General features: G+C 36.8%; 1 protein-coding gene across 6 annotated transcripts in view; it reads right to left on the bottom strand.

Annotated features, from left to right (window-relative positions):
* Window positions 1-22,682, bottom strand: part of CNTLN (centlein) — a 189,423-nt gene that overhangs the window by 144,786 nt on the left and 21,955 nt on the right. For all 6 annotated transcript variants that reach the window (XR_005553700.1, XR_005553699.1, XM_039319412.1 and 3 more), the window contains exon 3: window positions 2,316-2,400. Coding sequence is in view for 4 of the 6 variants with exons in the window: in XM_039319412.1 (XP_039175346.1) it covers window positions 2,316-2,400 (85 nt within the window). In the remaining 2 variants the exon portion in view is untranslated. The remainder of the gene's footprint in view (window positions 1-2,315; window positions 2,401-22,682) is intronic.

The raw sequence follows: 22,682 nt of genomic DNA on the forward strand, positions 1-22,682 counted from the left end.
AAAGACTGGAGGCCTCAAATCACCCCTCATTGAAATTTGATTCTTCACTCTTGCATGTCCCATGATTTTGGGAGAGAAAATTGTTCGGAATTGCTACAATTTTCCAGCATACCATTCACCATCTATCCCATAACCCTGATATATAAGAGGCATGAGGCTCTCACACTATCTTTCTTGCCTGACAATTTCTATAATGCCAATTCCCGGCCATATAAGATAGCAATTCAGCCCTTCATCCCATTTTTGAGAGAGACAAACAAAAGGTATTAGAAAAATAAACATATATATTTCTCTCCTTTTAAATTAAACATTTAAAATGTGTACATCCCACATTGCAGAATATGAACTACATATTATAATGCAAACCTGGTATATTAAAAAAAAGAAAAATATGAAATGAGAATAAAATGCTCTGGTTATACCACAAGATTTCAATAGTCCGCTACATTTTTAAAAAAATTGGTATAAAAATGGTATAAAATAACTGGATCAAGATTTACCTTAGTACAGATCACAATAGGATTATAAAGTAAATAAAATTAATATTTACATGCCCAGCCTAAACAGAGGGTGCTGGTTTGAAGGCTGAAATTACACTCAATTTACTCTCCTAGACAGAGAAATAAAGAACACTTAGACTTTGAGACTTGACTAAGCACCACACCTAATTATTTAGAATATTTTGCATAGTCCTAGTGAAAGAGAAGGTTTTTGAAACAAACCATTCCCCTACTGTAATTATCTAGACTTTTAGAATATTTTCAAAATTCCTAAATTTCCTCAGAACCTGTGGAAAATAATGTTAGTCATAATTTTTTCAGCCTTGGTTAACAGTTGGTAGATGCTGTGAATCCAACTGATTTACAATGAATATTAGATACAAGTTAGTTCTTGACTTACATCCACTCGTTTAGTGATCATTTGAAATTACAACAGCACTGAAAAAAGTGACTTATGACCATTTTTTATGTTGCAGCATCCCCATGGACATGTGATCAAATTCAGACGCTTGACAACTGACTCATATTTATAAGGGTCATGTGATTCACTTTTGCAACCTTCTCACAAGCAAAGTCACTGGGCAAGTCAGATTTACTTAACAGCTGTGTTGCTAACTTAACAACTGCAGTGATGCACTGAAAAAATGTGGCGAGAAAGTTTGCCTCTTAACTGAGGCAAACTCACTTATCAACTGTATCACTTTGCAACAGAAATTTTCAACTCAATTGTGGCTTTAAGTCAAGGACTACCGGTAGATTGCATAATGCAATAAGGAATACGGTATGTATATGTTGTCCTGTGGCGAGATGGGTGGCAAACCAATTTAATAAATAAATAAATAAAATCTGAAAATTAATGTACCAAAAACCAAGCTAGTCTTGTTTGAAAAAAGATATAGTGAATCATTACAAATTATACATAATAATGAAACTAAAGCTGAGAGATTGATGTGCCTTGGTAGAATGTGTTTTCCCAAAAATGAAAAATGAGTGATTTTAAGATATGCAAATGCTGGTAGAAAAGTGATAGATAACATTGATATATGATTTTTTTGCTGAAAAAGGCAAAAATGATTCCATATAAGAATGTGTTTCTGTTCATGTGTAGAACCAAAGTATAAAGTTGTATATAAATGCAGTAAAAAGAAAGTACATTTGCCAGGGCAAAAAAGGTAAGATGAACAATATAAATCAGATTTAGCTGTATTCCATTTTCTTTCTTGTCTTCTGCTTGTGCCTGCTGCAAAAAACTTGGAGACTGGAGCATTTGTTCAGATGAAAGTAATAATGGAATAGGACATGGGTGTCAAATTCGCCACGTCACATGATGTGTTGCGACATATTGCAACTTTTTTTGCATTGCCGGAGCCAGGGTAAGCGTGGCCTCCGCATTATGCAACCGGCGCACGGGCCAGCAACACCCCTGGAATAGGAGGTAAAAAGAAAAAAAGCCTTATGGCTCAAAGATGAACACAAGTGTTTACCATCTTGTAAAAGTAGTCCAATTAAGTAATTGACTACAGAAAATAACTTATTTCTTGACTGGATAAATTTGGTCAGCTTACTAGCAAATCAGATCTTACTGAAGAAATAATAAAAGATAAAATTATAATATCATGAAATTGCAATATCCCTCCACACTCCATTTTGATTCTGCCAATTTAGGAGCAGTAGCTACCAGTAATAATATTCAGAAAACTGGATCAGACCTGAAACCTCAAGTAGTTATATCAGAAAACAGAGTGCATGTAATACAGCCTCAAGGAAATTAGAGCAACAATATTCTGTCATCTTTAGTTTATATAAAATACTAACCTGCTCCAGTGTCTGAATTTTGTTGTCTTTAACTTGCAAAATCTCTAAAACCTTCCTGTCCTTGAGTTCAGCCTTCTGCTTTTCTCTAAAAACAAAAATATATTGACACTTATTAGTCATAATTTGCTGCTAATCATTTGAATTTTTCATGTCCCAATAATGAATGTCATTTTAGAGCATGGAAAATTAAATTATCTGTGGCTGACAGCCTTGCAGAATTAATCATGGAACATATGGCAAGTGACAGCAAATTTTATCTGCAAACAATGAAGACAACTTTATTCTAAATGATGTAGTGTTTATCAAAGCAAAACTAGATATGCATACTTACAATATACATGGCATACCTTTCAGATGAAGTATTTCTGAAGAACTCTTCCCTTCCTGCTTTTACATTATTGATAGCAAAGGAATCTTAATTTCATGTTAGCAATATAGTAAGGGTAGCATATTGACAAGCATTATTATTTTTCTTTTGGTATACTGTAAAGATATACTCTATTAAAAAGATCAACAACTGTGAAGAAACTGGGGAGGGAGATTCTGTTCCAAATGATTCTTCCCCTGTATATCCTCAATCAAGATCCAGATGTGGCAAAAATAAAAAACCAGTATGCCATAACTTGCACTAAAAATAAATAAATAAATGCAGCAGTATAAAGGAAAAACAAATAGTGCTAATTACAAAGCAATACTTATCAGGTTTGCTACATTATTTATATTGTTCCATTCCTGCACAAATCAGAAAATTCAGTATTATTAACATTATACAATTGTATATTGCTGGATTTTTGTTTCAATGATTATCATGTTTTCATACACAATCTGGATATAATATTTTCTAAGTACATTTATTCATACTGCACCAACTTCTCCCTGCCTAATTGCATATAAAATCATCTCATCTAGAAAAAAACGGTGCTAACCAGGAAATCTTGTGAAAATGGATATTGGTAAGAGATACTAGCAACTGCATCTGAGAAGAACTGGAAAACAGTTCTTTATATTGGGATTAGACAAATCCTCCCCAATCAACCAAGAGATACAAAAATCGTAACTGAAAGTGTAAGAACCCAAAACAACTTGTTTGTTGAAACATCAATATGCCAAGTTGTAAAACACAGGAAATCAACTTGTGATTTCTTATCTGTTACTGAAGAACAATGCCAAGCATGTCTCTTTATTGGCCGTGACACTCTCACTTTGGATTCTGTCTCTGCTTTTATGACTCTGATGCTTGGTGATTTTTCTTGTGTTGTGCCTCAGTGCTGTTTTTTATCAGCCTTTTCAAGTCACTGATAAGTTTTCTCAATGTCAGCCACATTGGGCTAGATGTGAATGGTACATTGCATGCAGGGTCTTGTATTGCCACAGCACTTCCTCTGCTTGATTTTTCTCCTATGTCTATTGTTGCCTTAAGCATTCTCTCAGCAGCTCATCTGTGGATGCCATCTTACTGAAGTACTCCTGGATGATCTCAGTTTCATCCAGGACAATGATTTCGATGCTCACCGGACCCTGCCCATTCCCTTTCTGGCTTGTGTACAAACTTGAGGTAGAAAGCTCTGTACATTGTGAGGAGCTCCTGAATCTTCACATTGGCAGCCTCCATGTCCTCCTTTGGCAGCTCACTGTGCTATCTGGATATCTGATGACTTTGGCCAGTTCACTGTACTGTCAAGGTATCTGGTGACTTGCCTCATCATCATGGTTTCCTCATGATTGTGGAATATCAAGGTACTTGTAGCTGGTCTGCATGTCTGCTATGGGATCTTTTGGTAGTTCCACTCATACCTTCCTACTCTTGAGTACCATTCAGACACATGTCTCCAGTCCAAACGACATTCCAATGCCTTCACTGTAGATCAATGTCAGGTGGATCTGCAAATCATATCTTGTTCACTTTTAGCATACAGCTTAATGTCATCCATGTAGAGAAGGTGGCTGATGGTAGTTCTACTCTTGAACTTGTATCTGTATCCAGTCTTACCTGGCTAAGGAGTTCAAACCTATGCAGGATAGCAGTGTGGAAAGTACATCACATTGGTGTATGCCACACTTGATGGCCACTTGTGTGAACTGTCTTCAGCTGACTCCCAGTGTTGTCTTCCACAATCCCACTGAGTTCTTGAGAAACTTCCCAGGAAGGTATGGTTTGTTGGTCTAATTAAATTCCAAAGCATTTTCACAAAATATTTTTTTTAAAAAAATAACTGTCCCCTTTATCTGTTTTAAACTTTCTTACATCAACTCACTGTTAAGCTTTTTCCAAAAGTTTTTAAGTTTTTAAAATATTTTTTCTTTACAATGTCCTTTATAATCCAGAAAAAAAACTAATTCACAAATTGAATTTTTATTCTACCGGTCAGAAAGATAGCTCTTTGTTTATAAATTAATTACCTATGAAAGCAATGAAAAAATGATATAAATGTTATATCCATATAGACTGCATTATGGCTATGAACTTATTTGAAACATTTGACTTCATAGAAGTGAAACTCAAAAGAGGCAGACACTAAGCCTAATTACCCGCCCCCGCCCCCCAAAAAAAAGATTGATCCAGGGACTAAATTTCTGTGGGTTTCTTTTTCAAACCCAATTTTGTGCTTATATACATGACACAAGGAGATGAAACAAAAAAGAGAACGGTGTGGGGAAAGTTTTCTCTATCTTTCTCTCCATATCAAATATCAAGATAATTCTTCTCTTAAAAATGGATATTGTGGCAAAAAACTACAGGTAAATCTGCTACAGCAACATTTAAAATCCATATGATAAGCATCTCACCATTAGTGGCAGTGAATTCCTTAACAGACAAATCAATTTTAGTTCTACCAAGAGACCCTATTCAAGTGAGAGAAAAGAGTATTTGCTGGCATGCCTCTAGCCCATATTTTTCCATCTTTGTAATGCTGGAATTTCTAGTGTGAGTTAATCCAATTAAAGATTAAAGTTGAATGAAAGAATGCATTAATGTATTAATATCCAAGTAATTATAACATGAAATGATATAGTAAATAGGGTTAAATATAACAAACAGGGTTAAATTTTCTATTAGAGTTATTTATAGTATGCTTTTTTAAAATTTACCTTAGATTGTTACATAATTAGAATTTTAAGAATATAATCTCTTAGATTCTGTTTAACAAAGGGAGAGTTATTTTATTTTGGATGAACTCAATATAATTTTTCTTTTGTTTTGCAGGTAGCAGATGTAAAAGAAATACTAAATGCACACAGAAAATGGAATCAGTTAACACTATAACATATAATAGTCATCTAAATCTTACCACCAAATTTGCATATAGTGAATGTGAACAAAGGCCTTTAGCATAAATTAAAATCTGGTACAGAATTTTATCAGCATCTCCTCCTGGTGGCGTAGGATAACTTCCAACACTCATTACAGGGAGGCTCCCAAAAGGGATGCAAAATAATGTTCTGTGCTTCAAGCTTCTAAAATACCATTGAACCTGCAGCTTCATTTTAAGTATGATAAAGAGAAAAAGAGGGGGGAAAGCAGATTTAAGGCTTGGTTTTAAAGGTAAATTGCGTTGTTGGAAAATTGTGGTTGATTCAATTAATATACACTATGCATGCCTATCATACATTAAAAAGTGTTTACACAAATCAGAAAAAATATATGCATGCACTGTCAAAGAGTTGATGATGATCAATGACCGAGACAAACTCCAGTTTAGCTAATTAGAACCACTGATGAGCAATAATGATGTGCGTTAAGAATATTTGCAGACTTCTTTAGGATGAAAAATGGAGTGAAGAGAGGCTGTCAATTTATACAAGCTTAAGCTCCAATCACTTTTCCCATAAGTACCACCTATTTTAAATGTTTAACAGAGCTGTATTTAATCCACAGATTTTTCACAGTCACTTTTCAACAGCTACTGAAACCTAAAAAAAAAAAAAAAAAAAATCCAAGAAATTATTCTAAACCATTACCTGTAAGTAACCATTTTCTTTTGCATATGGCCCGCACTATATATTATACGACATTACAGAATCATATTTTCTGGGATTTAGCCCATTTTTAATGAGTTGTCAAAAATGAAATATTGGAGACCATGAGGAAGCATTTAACAATGAATGAGATGAGAAAACAGAACCTGACAATTCTAATACACCACAAATATTTTCAAAGGTATTTTGCACTCCTTACATATTATCTTTCCTGTAATAAATATGCAAAGTAATAGTGGTGAAGACAAATTATGAAAATAAACATAAATTGCGGTCTGTGAAAATCAATTAGATTTATTTTTACACAAAGCAACATGAATCAAGATAAAAACTGCATTATAACAGCTTCCACAGTTTAACTGGTAAAAGGTAGTGATGACAATCCAATGAGACACCCTGTGTAGAAATATCTTTTACTTCTCATCAAAATCTTGCATTTTGAACTGGAATATAAGTTAAACATTTAATTCTAACGAAATGAGTTTATAATATAGTTTTCCTGAAAGAAAAAGTATCTGATTCTGAACAATCCCTAAGTATAAACTGGCTAAGCCTATAGAACAGCTGTTCTCAACCTGTGGGTCGTGACCCCATTTGGGATCGAACGACCATTTCACGGGGGTCACCACAGTCCTGGAGTTTTTCCTCATAGAATCTTTATGAAACGCAGTTTGGCATTTTTGTTTGTTTGTTTGTTTGTTTTCCCTTTTTCATGAGCTGTGCTACTTCCTCTTATTCTATTGGCTTTTGAAAGCCAATAGAATAGACTCTATTCAAGAGAGTCTATTCTATTGGCGTTCGAAAGCCAATAGATTCTATTGGCTTTCGAACGCCAATAGAATAGACTCTTTTGAATAGAATATAATTCTATTAGCTTTCAAAAGCCAATAGGAATTGTCCAGGCTGTCTCTGCCCTGCTGAGCCCGCCAAAAGTCCCAGTTGGCAAACATTGCTGCAAGTTGTCTGCAGCTAAGGTGAGCAACCCTTCCCTGCTGAGCAACTATTAAATGTAAGTAAAAGAGGGCCAGGGGTGGGAGAGCTGCCCAGGAGTGCCTGGGCCTGCCTGCCGCTGCAGCGAACAGGCGGTGGCCAAGATAAGGCTAGCGGGGCAGCGGCGGGCGCAGGGACGGTAGCTGGCACACGTGGGGCCCGGCAGGTGGCTTACCTCCCTTGTGCTGGGCCAGCTGGTGGCCCAGCTAGTGGTTGGCCTGTGCCGTCGCTGCCGCTTGCCATGGCCGCCCAGGAATGCCTGGGCCTGCCTGCTGCCGCACCGAACGGGCGGCAGCCAAGGTAAGGCTAGTTGGGCAGCGGCGGGCGCAGGGACTTTAGCTGGCGCGCATGGGGCCCGGCGGGTGGCTTACCTCCCTTGGGCTGGGCCAGCTGGTGGCCCAGCCAGTGGTCAGCCTGTGCTGTCGCTGCCGCTTGCCATGGCTGCCCAGGAGCGCCTGGGCCTGCCTGCCGCATGTGCAGTACTCCCAGACCGAGGCGGTTGCTGGGCGACAGCCCGCGTGCGCCCTCGGCCTGCCCAGCGTGTGCTCCAGCCGCAGGAGAGGAGGTGGAGGGTGCGCACCAGAGAGAGAAAAATAAAAAGTGAGAGAGAGAATGACAGCGAGAAAACCCCGCCCCTCCTCCTGCCCCCGCCCGCAGGGAAATACAGGTAGTCCTCAACTTACGATCACATGGTTGGGGGTCGCGGCATTAGAAAGGTTGAGAACCACTGCTATAGAAGCCAAAAAGCTACCTCATGCCAAGCTAGAGCAGTGATCCATCTTTCTTATTTCTGCTGACAAAGGTAAGATTTTCAGACAATGTTTTGCAGCTCTGTCTGGAAATGACAAACGCTGAACCTGGTTCTTCTGCATTCAAAGCTTATATTTTACGCTGATTATCATAACAGGTAAAATTTCTTCTGTATGAGAATATAAAAGAATAAAATCTAGGAAATCCTCCCAAAAGGCATTTCATCACAGATCAATGAAGGAGGAGGAGTTTGGCAAGAAGAAATCAAAAGCAGAGGTGTTTACAGATTCTGATGCTTTCATAAAAAGGGCACCTGGAATACCATGCATGTACAAGACGTGGAGGCTTGTATAAAAGCATCACTAGTTTTTCAAATGGATAGCTCTTTTCTTTTTTATATATGGTTTTCACAGATTTATTAACCAAGTAAATGATGTTTATAAAACAATGCATTTGAGACAAACGTTAATTATTTCTGTTTCTATCCCCCCAAAAAATGGAAAATTAGTAGGAACAAGGGGGGAATAAACTCTTTAAAACCTACAGCAGGTTCATTCACTCAAACTTAATTAAATTTGAGAAAATTCTAGCATATAAGGATATTTTGAATACAGATGGCAAATTAAAATCTAAACAAGGTAGAGGTAGAAGTAGAAGATCAGGGTATTGACTTATCGTGGTGGCCTCGACTGCAAATGCAATGGAGGTATGATAAAGATGTTAAAATATACAGTTTTTAAAAGACCAGACGTTTGACTTCTGATGAAAAACTGATTAAGAAATTGTATAACTTTTTATTGAATTTGAAAATGGAAGACAAACAAGTGAAAGAAACAATGATAATATAGGCAAAAAAATTTGGATACAATATAGAATTAGAGAAATGGCAAAATCTTTGGGAAAGAAACTATAAATTGACAATGGCAACTTCGTATAAAGAAAACTTATATAAAATGTTCTAAAGATAGCATCTTCCACCTATTAGATTAGCAAAAATGTTTAAAAATATGTCTAGTAAATGCTGGAAATGTAATCAAAATCTGTACATATTATCACTTTTTCTGGACACGTGTTAAAGCAAAAAAAGTGTGGACAAAAATACATACTTGGTTAGAAAAGATGTTAGGGAAATACGTAGATTTTAAACCTGAACTTTTTTTATTAGGTATAATTCCAGAAAAATTGATAAACAAAATGTATATTTAACATTACATGTATTAACAGCAGCGAGGATTGTATTTGTTCAGCACTGGAAAAATGAAAAAAATACCATTGGATGAAGAGATAATCAGGAAAATACTGGACTGATCTGAAATGGATAGACTTACATTGAGAATCAAAGAAAAAGAAGACATGGAATACTTCCAAACATGGAACTTATTTTATCAATGGCTGAAAAAACGAGATAGAGAATAAGAACTTAACTTGTATTATTAAGCAAAAAATCAACCCAGACAACACGTTGTTCATTAAGCACTAATGAATTGTAATAATAGAAAATTAGTAAAATACTTAAAAAAAACTACAGCAGTCTGAGATGGATATTTTGTATATACCCTCTTAGAAGAAGAAAGGGTAAAATACAGAAATCTACAAACTACTATAAAGTGAAATACCCTGCTGTATGGAAGACCAGTTATTGTAGTATATTTATTTTCTTGAAAATCCCCCCTTTTTTTCTACACACACAAACAGATCTGTGTATTCACAACAGTTTAGGCCAGCATTTTTTACTTCAATAGGATGCAATTACAAATTTTAAATTATTAATTTAACAGAAGTGAACATCAGTATCCAAAAATGCCAGAGATTTTAACTATCCCTCTCTCAAGCACAAGATTCAGACAAACTTCAGGCTAACTCATAATGGCCAATTGGTAATGCTACCTTAGTGTATAGTATGTGAACCGACCCACTGTAGTTTGAACCATAATTTATGGTTATTTGTGAAAATCACACCATTTCATGGTCAAAAAACCATACTAATATCATATTAGAACTGAATAACTAAATTATAAAAACTGTGTATTTCCTTAGGATTTCAAAAGTAATATAAGTCATGGTGGCAGAGGTGGTGCTTTGCTTCTACAAAAGACTTTCCCTATCTGGAAAAAAAAGATTGAGTTTCATTTAGTGTTTTCTAAAATGAAAGGATCTAATTATATTCTCCCATTCCACAGTTGTAAATATCTATGATAGATATTTACAGCAAAATACTCTAGTTTCTCAGCTAATTAATCTTAAGCATAAAATTTTACTTTAAAAATCTTAGTATTGCAAGAATTTGAAAAATAAAAAATGTTTTAAAAATGCAAAGATTGATACTACTAATATCATTAAATATAACTGACAGAGACACAAATACTGTACACACACATAAACACTTATATATTTGTGTCTAAATATTATTTCTTTTGACACAGTTAATGTTTTAAAGACATATGATGACTACAAATTGTGTTTTCACTTTGTATTAAAATAAAATATTTGGTTACACAATTATAAACTTGCTCTGCATTATATATTTCACCACATATTGTTTTATGTTTAGTAGCAAAGAGGCTTAATTGAAGAAAATTGGTTGTGTTTTTACACTTAGAAGCCAAATGTCTAAAATTATGGTTTTACAGCTATGCACATGTTTTATATTGTAGAGATTATGGTTACAATTACTAGCATGAACTCTTTAAGCATCATATTTTCTTCTTAATTTGGAAAGCACTTTTTCAATATAAAATACACAAGTTTCTTACAGTGTTCAAAATATCAGTGTTTCAGAACAGACTGTTTTAACATCTGCACATCACCAGGGTTTCCCCCAAGGATTTTTAAATGATGCCTGCTTGTGCTGAATAAAATGCTAACTTGCACCTTGCATTTCAAACTGTGTCATGAGCAGCCATCCAGTTGGTACAACACCAGCTGAATTCCCATAGGCCACTGTTCAGTCAAGCTTGACTGCAATTATCATGTCAATATTTTGTGCTCCGATATGCAGATATGAACACATACAAGCTGCGTAATATTTCCTTCTCCATGGAATGTTGACTTATGTTCAATGTTCTGAGAATTTTTAATGAAACAGGGTATTAAATGCTCATCAATTGTGAACTATCACAATTCTTTGACCTTAGATGCAACGCCATGTTTCTCTATTCAGGATGCTAAGCAGTGACTATATGATGTGACCAAAACACATATTTTATAATCTATATTAAGATGTACTTACATACAACATTTTGGAAAGTAAAAAACTAGCCATTTATTATTATTAGGTTTATTAAGATTCATGTCCTCTAGTTTAATCCCATATTTTAATCCAGTGACAATATGGTAATCAGTCTGTATGACAGTGTGCTATATATGTTGATTAACTGAAGAAGAAATTTGATACATGACAAACTCGCATTGATTAAATTACTCCATGTACAGCAACCTAATCAATGAGCATTGCTAAATGATTTAATACAAATAGATTCACTTGATATGCTGCCAGAAGATCTGAAATAATTCATGTAAAGTTTAAATTCTGTCCTGTCATTGTATTCTGCTCCTCTCCTGCCTCAAAAGGATACAGTAGTTTGTTCAGATCACATAACACTCAGCCACAACTAAAAAGAAAAAGCGAATTGCACTCTTTGCTCAGTCTTCCAAGGCAAAATCGTTTCTAGACCTTACTAGGCATAATCCAACTTCCCTAGAGAATACAGTAGGACATTTAAAACTAACCAAGATCTTCTGCTCATGAATATAAACTTTCAGTTGCAAAACAGGCAGTTATTCACATACTGAAAATCCAGTATACCAAGTAGTTTGAAGAGATTGTTTGGTTTTTCCTTGTGCTTAAACTTAACTACAAGCTATTTATTTATTTACTATGAAACAAAAACAAAATTCTTGAATACCTAGAAACACACATACCTGAAAGAAGTATATGGACAATATTACAAATAAGTAAATAAATAAACCGCTTAAAAATGTTAATGCTATAAGCCATTGGTAGAAAAAAAAACTTGTGTTTCATTATCAACTTTTTGTTAGGGCTATTTTTCTAATATTTCAGTGAGCATCTTACCAACTTCAAATCTTTCCACCTCATAATTAAGGAACACTCTATTCTACTTCAATAGCTATTAGCTGATATAAATATCTCAAACACAAATGAAAATCCAGTTAACCAAGGAAAAAATCCAATTATTAAGAAGACGTAGAAATATTAGGAATTCTATACATAAGAATATGAAATCCCTGTACATCTTCCAAGACTGGATCTACTAGGCCAGGGATGTCAAATTGCCAGCCCACAGGCCGGATGCATCACGCGAAAGCCGCGCCCACCCCATTGCCAGCAATGGCAAAACGGTGCCAATACGTTGTGCAACGTCACGTGACATCGCGAGTTTGACATGTCTGTGCTAGGCAACCAATAACCATGGACCAAAGATACCTTCTGCATCTGAGAAGAAAAAGCATTGTTTAATGAGGCTAGTATTCAGTAAAAGATATAAAAAGTGGTTCAAATTGAATAAGATTGAGAAAAAGATAATCAGCTAAATTAATATCCAAACCGTAGCCCTTTCTCCAATTTGGTCACTGGACCAGGGAAGTGTGATTTCGCATGCTCTTGCAATGTTTAGAAAGAAAGCAAAACTGGATTTCTTTTACCAAACTTGTAATAATTAGTTGCTTTTTAAATTAATTTTAAACGTTGCCTTGTTTTTTGGGGAGAAAATTTGTTTGTCTGTTTATCAAATTTATTGGCTGCTCCTCTTACCATAGGGTAGCTCTGGGTGGCTTATAGCTACATATAAGCTAAAACATAAAAAGTTAAAAAAAATATTAAAACCAAAGACACACAGGGAGGGCGGGGTAAAGTGGGAGGGGGGGAGTTGAGACCTGTTATTACTCAATCAACCACCTCCATTGTGCTGTTCCCCCACCGGGGCCCCAAGCTGGCTGGCAAAGCCACATCTTTAGGCCCTTACGAAAAGTTAGGAGGATTGGAGCCAGCCTCACTTGTAGCTTTTGTACTGACTGTGAGGTTAGTGTCCATGTTTTGCTGACATATGTTAGAACAGACAACACACACTGATCTTTTCAGGCATAGGAGGCTGTTCTTGAAAATTATGCTTAGCTTGCCAAATGCCCACCAAATGCATCTACCATAGCCGGAATAAAGATTTTGTCTCCCAGGCTCATGTTGATTAGACATCTGAAAGAGAGGATTTCCCAACTGGTAAAGTTAATTTCAAATCTGTATGTTGTTAGGTCTCGTCTTCTAGAAGCAATTTTTATATTACAGAAATGTCTCAAGTTTTTTATTGCTAAATACAAGTGTTCAGAATTAATTATTAAATATTTATTTGTGCTTAACTGTTGAAAAAAGTTTCAAAGGCAAATGAGGTAGAAATAAAATACTGTTTGTTACATAATTCAAAGATCAATAGTATTTAAAGTAGTTGGAAAGTATACTAGCATGGATATATAGTGGCTTGTTTAAAAATATCTAGAGGGCTTAGTATATTCCCAAAGGCTTTTCTTATTTGCACACTAAAGATATTTTTTGTTTGTACCTGAAAATTAAGCCAAAGAATGTAGCTTCAGCAACGAATGCAGAAAAGTGAGATCTCTTCTGTATATCTTGTGAATCAATAATGATCCTGTTTCATTTTGAAATTTTTAGGGCGGTTCAGTCCCAGTCTGGGAACATAAAAGTATTCTAAATAGGAAAAGTTACTTTTCTTTGTGTGATATTAAGTAGTCTGACATCAAACCAGTACAAAGGTGTATTTTCCCAAAAGATTCTCAAGTACCACACCTTAATTATAATCTCTCAGATAAAAAGATACTTTAAAAGTACTGCTAATAGAAGTGCACTGCAGCATTAATTGATTTAACATCATGATTAGACTAAGTGACTGTATTCATCAAATATTTCTCTTTAAAGTTTCTTAGCTCTGCATATTTACAGTAATAAACAATTAAAAACACTACTGGGACAGAGTTTTTAACTGTCAACTTATATATCAGTCCAGGCATTATATCCAGTGGGGTATATTTCTTCTTTGCTCTTCATTTCCCTTAACATCACATGTGCAATACAAAGGTTACAAAGTTCAAACTAAAAAAAAAATCATAAAACCAATACAAAGAAAAAAATATAGTTCATTATAATGCTACAAATGCGAGTAGTAAAATACTTATATAAAAATTAATAGAATTCTAAACTAATTTAAAAATCTTACAAAACTTTTGAGATCAATGGATTAACGAAGTGTACATTAAATTATATATTGGTGGTGTCCTAAAGATTAAGAGCAATTTCCTACATAAAGCAAAAGTAGCTGAAAGAAATATTGCCTCTATAAGTGGGGGTGGGGTTACTTGAGGAAGACATTAGGGTTCTAGTTCCACAATAGGAAGCAAATTAATTGTTCTCAAAATTGCTATTAGCGACTTCCGGTGGTTAAGCGACGATGATGGCGGCTACTTGTAGCCGTCCTCCTGAGACGGTGTCAGATCTGCGGAGCACAGCGTACATCAGCTGGCCCGCGGTTCGAAATCCCCTTCCCGGGCAAAGGGAAGGGGTAGAGACTGCATGAATAGAGGTAGAACCTCTTAACCTTCCCTGGATTTTTTTTTTTAGGGGGGTAGAAAGAGTGCTCCCTCGGAGTTCGTGCCTTCTCCACCTCTCAGCTGTCTTTGTTTCCTCGGAAGCAAAGTGAAACGCCGCTACCATCTCCGCACTTAAAGCTTTCTGGTGAGTGATTTTTAAAGCGGACAGAACTGTTTAAAGGATTTTACTTAGAGTTAGAGACTTATTTTTCTTAATTTGTTTTTAGCTTATGCTGATTCTTTTTTTTTGGATTTTTTTTCTTCGGGCGGAAAGTGAGAGTGAAAGTAAAATGGCGCTTTGAAAGTGTTTTTTTTTCTATCTCCGGAAAGAAAAGACGGACTGAATGAAATGTATGCTTAGCATTGCTTTTTTTTTCTCTTTTAAGTTTCTTTTTCTTTTTTCTTTTAAAGTGCTTTGGAAGTTTTTATTTTTATTGCACTTTTCCTGGTTTTTTTTATTTGTAAAGATTTAAGCATTTTCTTTTTTTTAAGAAGAAAGAAAGAGAGACTAACTTTAAAAAATGGCTTCAAAGAGACAACCAGCTTCTATAGTTTCTAAGGTGATTTCTTCTCCTGTTATTGCAACTGTTCAACAACAACTTAAAGTAACACCACCGGTGCAGCAACCTAAGGCTACATCTCCACCTTCTCCTCCCCCATCAGGCTCGTCTGCACAAGACATTAAAGATATAATGGGAAATGCTGTGTCTCAATTTAGGGAGGAAGTGAAGCAACTTCTGGAACAGAGCAAGTCTGAAAGTAAGGAGGAAATGAAGAAAGAAATGAAGGAGCTTTTTGTACAGAATAATACTATTTTAAGGCAAGATATAGTCTCAGCTTTATCCGGATTGGCTTCTGTGGTCGTGAAGCTGGACTCCAGAGTGGAAGAAGTCGCAGAAAAAGTAGATTTTCTTGAGTATAAATTCCAAGATATGGAAAAAAAGGTGGAAACTTCACAAGATGATATTCTTATGTTTCAGTATAGACAGATGGAATATGCCTTGAGAATTAGGGGTCTTAAAGAAGATATGAATCAAGATTTGATGGAGATGGTGATCAATGATTTAGCTGTTGTTTTGAATATAGATAAAGATGAATTACGTGGAGAAGTGGAAAAAATTTACAGAGTTAACTCTTGGATTGCAAAACAGAAGAATTTGCCAAGAGATGTGGTGATTTACTTTGCTAAGAAGTCTCTGCGTAATCAGATTTTACAAGCTTTTTATAACAAGAGATTCCAGATTGCTGCCCAAGATATCATTATCTTAAAGGAAATCCCATCCAAAATTTTAAGAAGCAGAAAAGATTTTGCTTTTTTAGCAAATGAACTCAAAACAAGATTGATGCCATTTAGATGGGAGATTCCGATGGGTATTGTTTTGAGCCATGCGGGGACACGTTATAGATTTAACACGGTTGCTAAAGCTAAAGAATTTTACAACACGGTCCTGGGAGCAGGCTCATCTTCATCCATGACTCAGAGAGCCTTGAGTGACAAAGAGGTGGAACAGCAGTCTGAAGGACTAGGTTTGATGGCTGCTGGGCAGGTGGAATGGATGCGTCAAGCAGAGGTTAAAGAACAGAGAATGACTCGTGCAGCACATAAACGTAAGGAAAAGGAACAACAGAAGAAAGAAGCTAAAGAATCTTCTCATCAGATTGTTTCGATGCCGGTGGGAGGAGCAAGACCCAAAAGCTCTGCAACACATTCTTCAGTAGCAGACCTTGAGGGAATCTTCTCCAGGCTCCTGGTTGAGGGAGATGGCAAAGTTCCTGACCTGGAATGTTAACGGTCTTAATTTTCCCCAGAAGAGAAAGAAAATCTTTCACTATTTAAAGCAACATAATAATGACATTATTTGTTTGCAGGAAACTCATATTTTACTTAAAGACCAAAAATATTTAGCTAATGCTCGCTTGGGATCTCATTTTGTATCTCCTGCCCCTGGGAAAAAAGGGGGTGTGGTAATTTATGTTAAGCAAAACCTACCAGCTTGCCTGGTAGAATCAGATCCTCAAGGAAGATATGTTATGATTGAACTTGGCTTATATGGTAAGAAAATACTTATAGTGGGATTGTACGCACCAAACCAGCAACAGGAACAATTTTACAGGTTGTTACATCAGAAAATAACTCTGTTGGATTGTAGGTCCGTGATATTAATGGGAGACTGGAATGGTGTTTTAGATACACAAAAGGACAAAAAAGGTTTTTCTACCTTCTTCAAGCAGGCTAAACTACCTAAAGCTTTTTTTTGATTTGAAAGAAGATTGGGAATTGAGAGACTATTGGCGTGAACGTAATCAAGAGGAAAGAGATTTTACCTTCTTCTCAGATAGACACCAATCTTTCTCAAGGATTGATTTCTTCCTGATTACAACAGATTTATATAACAGGGTGACGAATGTAAAAATTTTTCCTAGGTCATTGACAGATCATAGTCCAGTTTGGATGGAACTGGTTGCTGAGAAAGAGGAGAGGAGATCCTGGAGGTTGAATGAGAATTTATTTAAACAAGAAAAAAATGTTCAAAAATTAAAGGAATGCTTAAAGGATTATTTTGTTTTAACTATGTATAAGGGAACATCAATGTCAATGGTATGGGATGCAAGTAAAGCCTTTATGCGTGGGATTTTGATAAAAATGAATAATTTTCATAGACAAAAGCAGACTCAGAAACGTAAAGAATTGGAAGATGAGATTAAATTAAAAGAGAAGCTTTTAATCTCAAATCCTTCAGATGAAAAGGTGAAAGGAGTTATACAATTGTTAAAAACACAATTTAATATGTTGATGGCTGACCAAGCTGCAACTAATTTAATGTTTATGAAACAAAATACATTTTGTAATGCTAATAAACCAGAGAGATGGCTGGCTTATCAGTTAAGAAAGAAACAGAGACAGAGAATTATAGATAAAATAAATTATAATGGTAAATTGGTTTATCAGAAAGAACTGATTAAGAAATCTTTTTTAGATTATTATCAAAAATTATATAAGAGTACCAATGTACAAACTATAGATATAAATAATTATTTAAGTAAAGCTAATCTTCCTAAATTAACAGAAGATCAGAAAAAAGAGATTAATGGTTTAATTACCAGTGAGGAAATTGTGACAGCTATTAAGCAATTAAAATTAGGCAAAGCGCCGGGTACGGATGGTTTGACATCTATTTATTATAAAACCTTAGTAGAAGAGATGACTCAACCTTTATGTGAGCTTTTTAATAATATATTACAGGGTTTAGAGATTCCTCCGTCATGGCGCAATGCTTTTATATCTTTGATTCCAAAAGAGGATCAAGATCTCACTTTGCCCAAGAATTATAGGCCTATATCTCTTTAAATGTGGATTATAAAATTTTTGCAAAAATTATAGCTAATAGGTTTATGGGGGTCTTGCAGCAGCTTATACATAAGGACCAATCGGGTTTTATAACTGGAAGGTATATGAAAAATAATGTTAGACAAATTATTAACTTATTAGAATATTTAGATAAAAACAACCAAGTCTCTGCAGGGCTGATATTTTTGGATGCTGAAAAAGCCTTTGACCAATTGAATTGGCAGTTTATGTTATGTTTAATCAAGGAGATGAATTTTGGACAAAATATATTACAAGCTTTATCTAACATATATCAAAAACAGACTGCTCAACTTATTGTTAATGGGGGTTTGTCAGAGGTTTTCACAATAGAAAAAGGTACAAGACAGGGATGTCCATTATCTCCGTTATTATTTGTTTTAACATTGGAAATTTTGTTGATTAAAATTCGGGAGTCTCAAGAAATAAAAGGAATAGAGATTAATAAAAAAGAATATAAGTTAAGAGCTTTTGCAGATGACTTGGTTGTTACTTTGTCTCAACCTACTTACTCGGTAGTAAAATTATTACAATTGATTCATCAATATGGGTGTGTTTCGGGTTTTAAAATTAATAATAATAAGACTAAAATATTACCCAAAAATATGACTAATTGCGATAAACAGACCTTGGTTAACTTAACAGACTTTGAAGTTGTTGATAAGGTAAAATATTTGGGGGTCATATTATCTGCTTCTAATGTAAAATTGTATAAAAACAATTATGAAAACTTGTGGATTGGGGTACAGAAGGATTTAAAGAATTGGGATAACTTACAGTTATCTTTTATGGGTAGAATTGCAGTTATCAAAATGAATGTTCTACCAAAATTTCTTTTTTTGTTTCAAATGTTACCTATCTTAAAGAATGAACTTAATTTAAATGAATGGCAGAAAGGTATTAACAAATTTATTTTGGGCAGGGAAAAAACCAAGGGTAAAACTTAAAATTATGCAAGATTTTCGTGAGAGAGGTGGACTCAAGGTACCAAATTTGAAACTATATTATGACGCTGTGGTCCTACACAAGCGCAGAACTTAAGAGAGAATTTTTATAAAATGTTTTATAGATGGCACCCCGACCCACAAAAAATGTCTATTATGTACCCTGATCTACAGCCTAAATGTTGGAGATGTGGTTGTTTGGACGCTACTTATTATCATATTTGGTGGTCGTGTAAAAATATAAAAGCTTTTTGGATTAAGATATGGTGGAATATTCAAAGAATCTTTAGAAGGAGGGTAAAATTTACCCCGCAATTATTTTTATTAGGTATTGTTACTGATTGTGATGCTAAGGAAGTTATATTGATGTTAAATTTGATTACAGCCGCAAGGCTGTTAGTAGGACAATATTGGAAGAAGGAATCTTTGCCTACTTTACAAGAGTGGTTTTATAAAGTTTCTTACTTGGCGGAAATGGCAAAGATTTCGGCTTTCTTAAAGGAGCAATCTCAAGAGAAATTTTTTGTTGTATGGGAAAAATGGATAAATTTTATACAATATAATTTGGATATGGAAAAATATCATTTAGCTTTTTCATAACTTGTATAGATTGTTTTTTTTCCCGTCTTTTGTTTTCTCCCTTCTTTTTTTCTTTTATTTTTTTTCTTTTATTTTTTTTTCTTTTTCTTTCTCTCTCTCTTTCCTCTTTTTTTTCTTTCTTTTTTAAGTATTTTTCTTTTTAATGCTTATGTCACATATATCTTATTATTATTTTATAAGTTGTAAAAATTTGTTTAGGTTTTTTAAAATTTTAAATAAGCCTATATTTAGTTCTGGGAAGTTCAGGGAGGGGGGAGGGAGGGGTGGGTTTGGGAGGGATTGGGTGAGGGTTGATTTGTTTTTGGTTGTTTATTTGTAAAACTTTTAAAAAATTTTCAATAAAAAAAATTGCTATTAGCAAGGACTTATGAAGGTAGGCACAAGTTGCTGTAAAAAGGACATCAGACAAATAGGTGGGTTAGGGTTTCCTTGGAAGTGCAGTTGCATGTTCATTCTGCAAAAAGGGTACAAAACTGAAGAGGGAAAACATTAAAGGAAGCTAAAGAAAAAGTTCCAGTATGTTGAGCAAGTATTAAATAGAACATTTCCTAGCATAAAATATTTCTTATTCATATTTTGCCAATATCCAGGACCTACTTCATTTCTGCTAGTGGCTAACCTCCTAGCTAGGAGGGCTTTAGTTGAGAAGCCATGAATTACAGCTTTCCAGGAAGAGGAAAACTTATCAAAAAGAATTGTGGCAATTGCTAGAGAAAGACACTGCCAGAGAAGTGGAAGTTGAACTAGAAGGGGCGTTGTCTTACCTGAACACCTTTTCTCAGCATGATGATGTAGAATCCACCGGATGGGTTATTTCAGCCTTCCTGCTCAGATAGACTAGGTCAGAACTTTGGCCACGCCTCCCTCAGGGTGTGTCTTCCCAGTTTTGACGAGGTGAAGCATCTCTGACGAAGTCCGGCGCACTGGCTCCAATTATCAAGACACCTGCCTAGACTGCCTCACGGGAGGGTGTGGATTCTACATCATCATGCTGAGAAAAGGCGTTCAGGTAAGAACGCCCCTTCTCCAGAATGATGAGTGTAGAATCCACTGGATGGGACATACCAAAGCCGCTCATGTCCCTACGGGGGGGGGGGGAAGTCTAGGCTTGTGTCCCCTGCAAAGAAACAACCTGTTGTAGGACCGTCTGCCAAATGCGGCGTCCGCTGCTGCAAACCTATCTATCCTGTAATGCCTGACAAATACTGAAGGGGAGGACCATGTTGCTGCCCTAAAATCTCCTCGACTGAAGCCTGCTTGGACCAAGCAGCAGATGCAACAGCGCTGCGAGTGGAATGAGCCGTAATGTTTGCAGGAACTGGAAGAGACTGAAACAGATAGGCCCGAGCAATGCATGCCCTTATCCACCTACCGATGGTCGAAGAAGAAACCTTCTGACCCACGGCGGAGGGTTGAAAGGACACGAACAAGGCCTCCGACTTTCGGAAAGCCGAGATCCGCTTGGCATAGTGACGCAGCGTCCTGCATACATCCAATTTATGCCACTGTCATTCTAGACCACGAGAAGGATTCGGACAAAAATCAGGAAGAACTAGATCTTGGGACCTGTGAAACAAGGTATTGACCTTTGGAATGAAGGAACGGTCCAATCTGAGGACCACCCTATCCTTGAAGAAGGTACACAAATCACTCCTAACTGAAAGTTCAGCCAATTCCGATATTCTTCTAGCCGATGTTATGGCTACTAGGAATGCCACCTTCAAAGACAGAAAATGAAGAGAACAAGAACTGAGAGGTTCAAACAGAGGAGAGATCAGAGCCTGCAACACCTTAGGTAGGTCCCCCGACGGATAGCGATGGACCACGGGCAGCCTAGTGCTAACCGCCCCTTTGAGAAAAGCACTAACTGCTGGATGTTGTGACAAGGGAACCAAGTTGTCACAGGTAAAGACCATTGACGGCCACTATCTGCCTGCGGATGGTACTGGGTAATAAACCCTTGTTCATGCCTTCCAGCAGATAATCCAAAATATTGGGAATTGTGACCGAGAGTGTTTCTCCACGTGGCTTCATAAATCCTATTAGTCGAGGGGCACCTGGAGGCTTGAATCATCGAGATCACCCCGGACGAATAGGATTGCCTAGCTAAACTTTCCTGCTCAAGTGCCAGGCGGCTAACTGGAGCCACTGTGGGTCTGGATGTTGAAGGTTTCCTTGGCTGAGAGCCACCCGATCTGGGGGAATCCTCCACAGTGGCGAGAGAGAAAGATCCACAAGGTCGGCAAACCACGGACACCTTGGCCAATGTGGAGCAATCAAGATTACCTCCGCCCTTACCTGAATCAGTTTGCAGATGGTTGCCTGTAACAACGGAAGGGGGGGAAATGCATACAGCAGGTCCCCCGGCCACTGGCACCGGAGGGCGTCCGTTCCCTCCGCTCCCCATGTCAGGAACCTGGAGAAGAACCTGGGAAGTTGAGTGTTCGACGGGGAAGCAAAGAGATCCAGATGTGGATGACCGAACCTTATCGAGATGTCCCTGAACAGTGTCGGGTCCAGTCGCCACTCCAAGTGGTCCACTGTAACCCTGCTCAGGGAATCTGCTTGTCGATTCGCCTCCCCCGAAATGTGTTCCACCCTGATGGACCCCAGGTTGGATTCTGCCCACAGACCTAGGTCCAAGGCCTCCTGCATGAGCGACCAGGACCGGGTCCCTCCCTGCTTGTTGACATGAGCTTTGGCTGCCACGTTGTCCATCAGGACCAGGACGTGCTGTCCCATCACTAGGGAGGAAAACTGTTGGAGAGCTAAGTGTATGGCCCTGAGTTCGAGCCAATTTATACTGTAAGCTCTGTCCGACCCAGACCACTGTCCCTGGGCCAGGTGAGTTTGAATATGGGCAGCCCAACTGAACAGACTGGTGTCTGTGGTTAAGGTGAGCCTGAGGGTCTCCTTGAAGATGGTCCCCTTGTTCATTGCAGGTGAAGCCCACCATAGGAGGGATACCAAGATGTGGTGGGGAACTCTGATCCTTTTGTTGGAGGAACTGAGGTTCTGTTTCTGAAAGGGAAGGAGGAACCATTGAAGGCGTCTTGAGTGAAGCCTGGCCCATGGAACAATCTCCATGCAAGAAACCATCTTTCCCAAAAGTTGGGACAGCTG

Source organism: Crotalus tigris, unplaced genomic scaffold (assembly GCF_016545835.1).
Source record: "Crotalus tigris isolate CLP2741 ecotype Arizona unplaced genomic scaffold, ASM1654583v1 scf7180000023589.2044511, whole genome shotgun sequence".
NCBI lineage: Eukaryota > Metazoa > Chordata > Lepidosauria > Squamata > Viperidae > Crotalus > Crotalus tigris.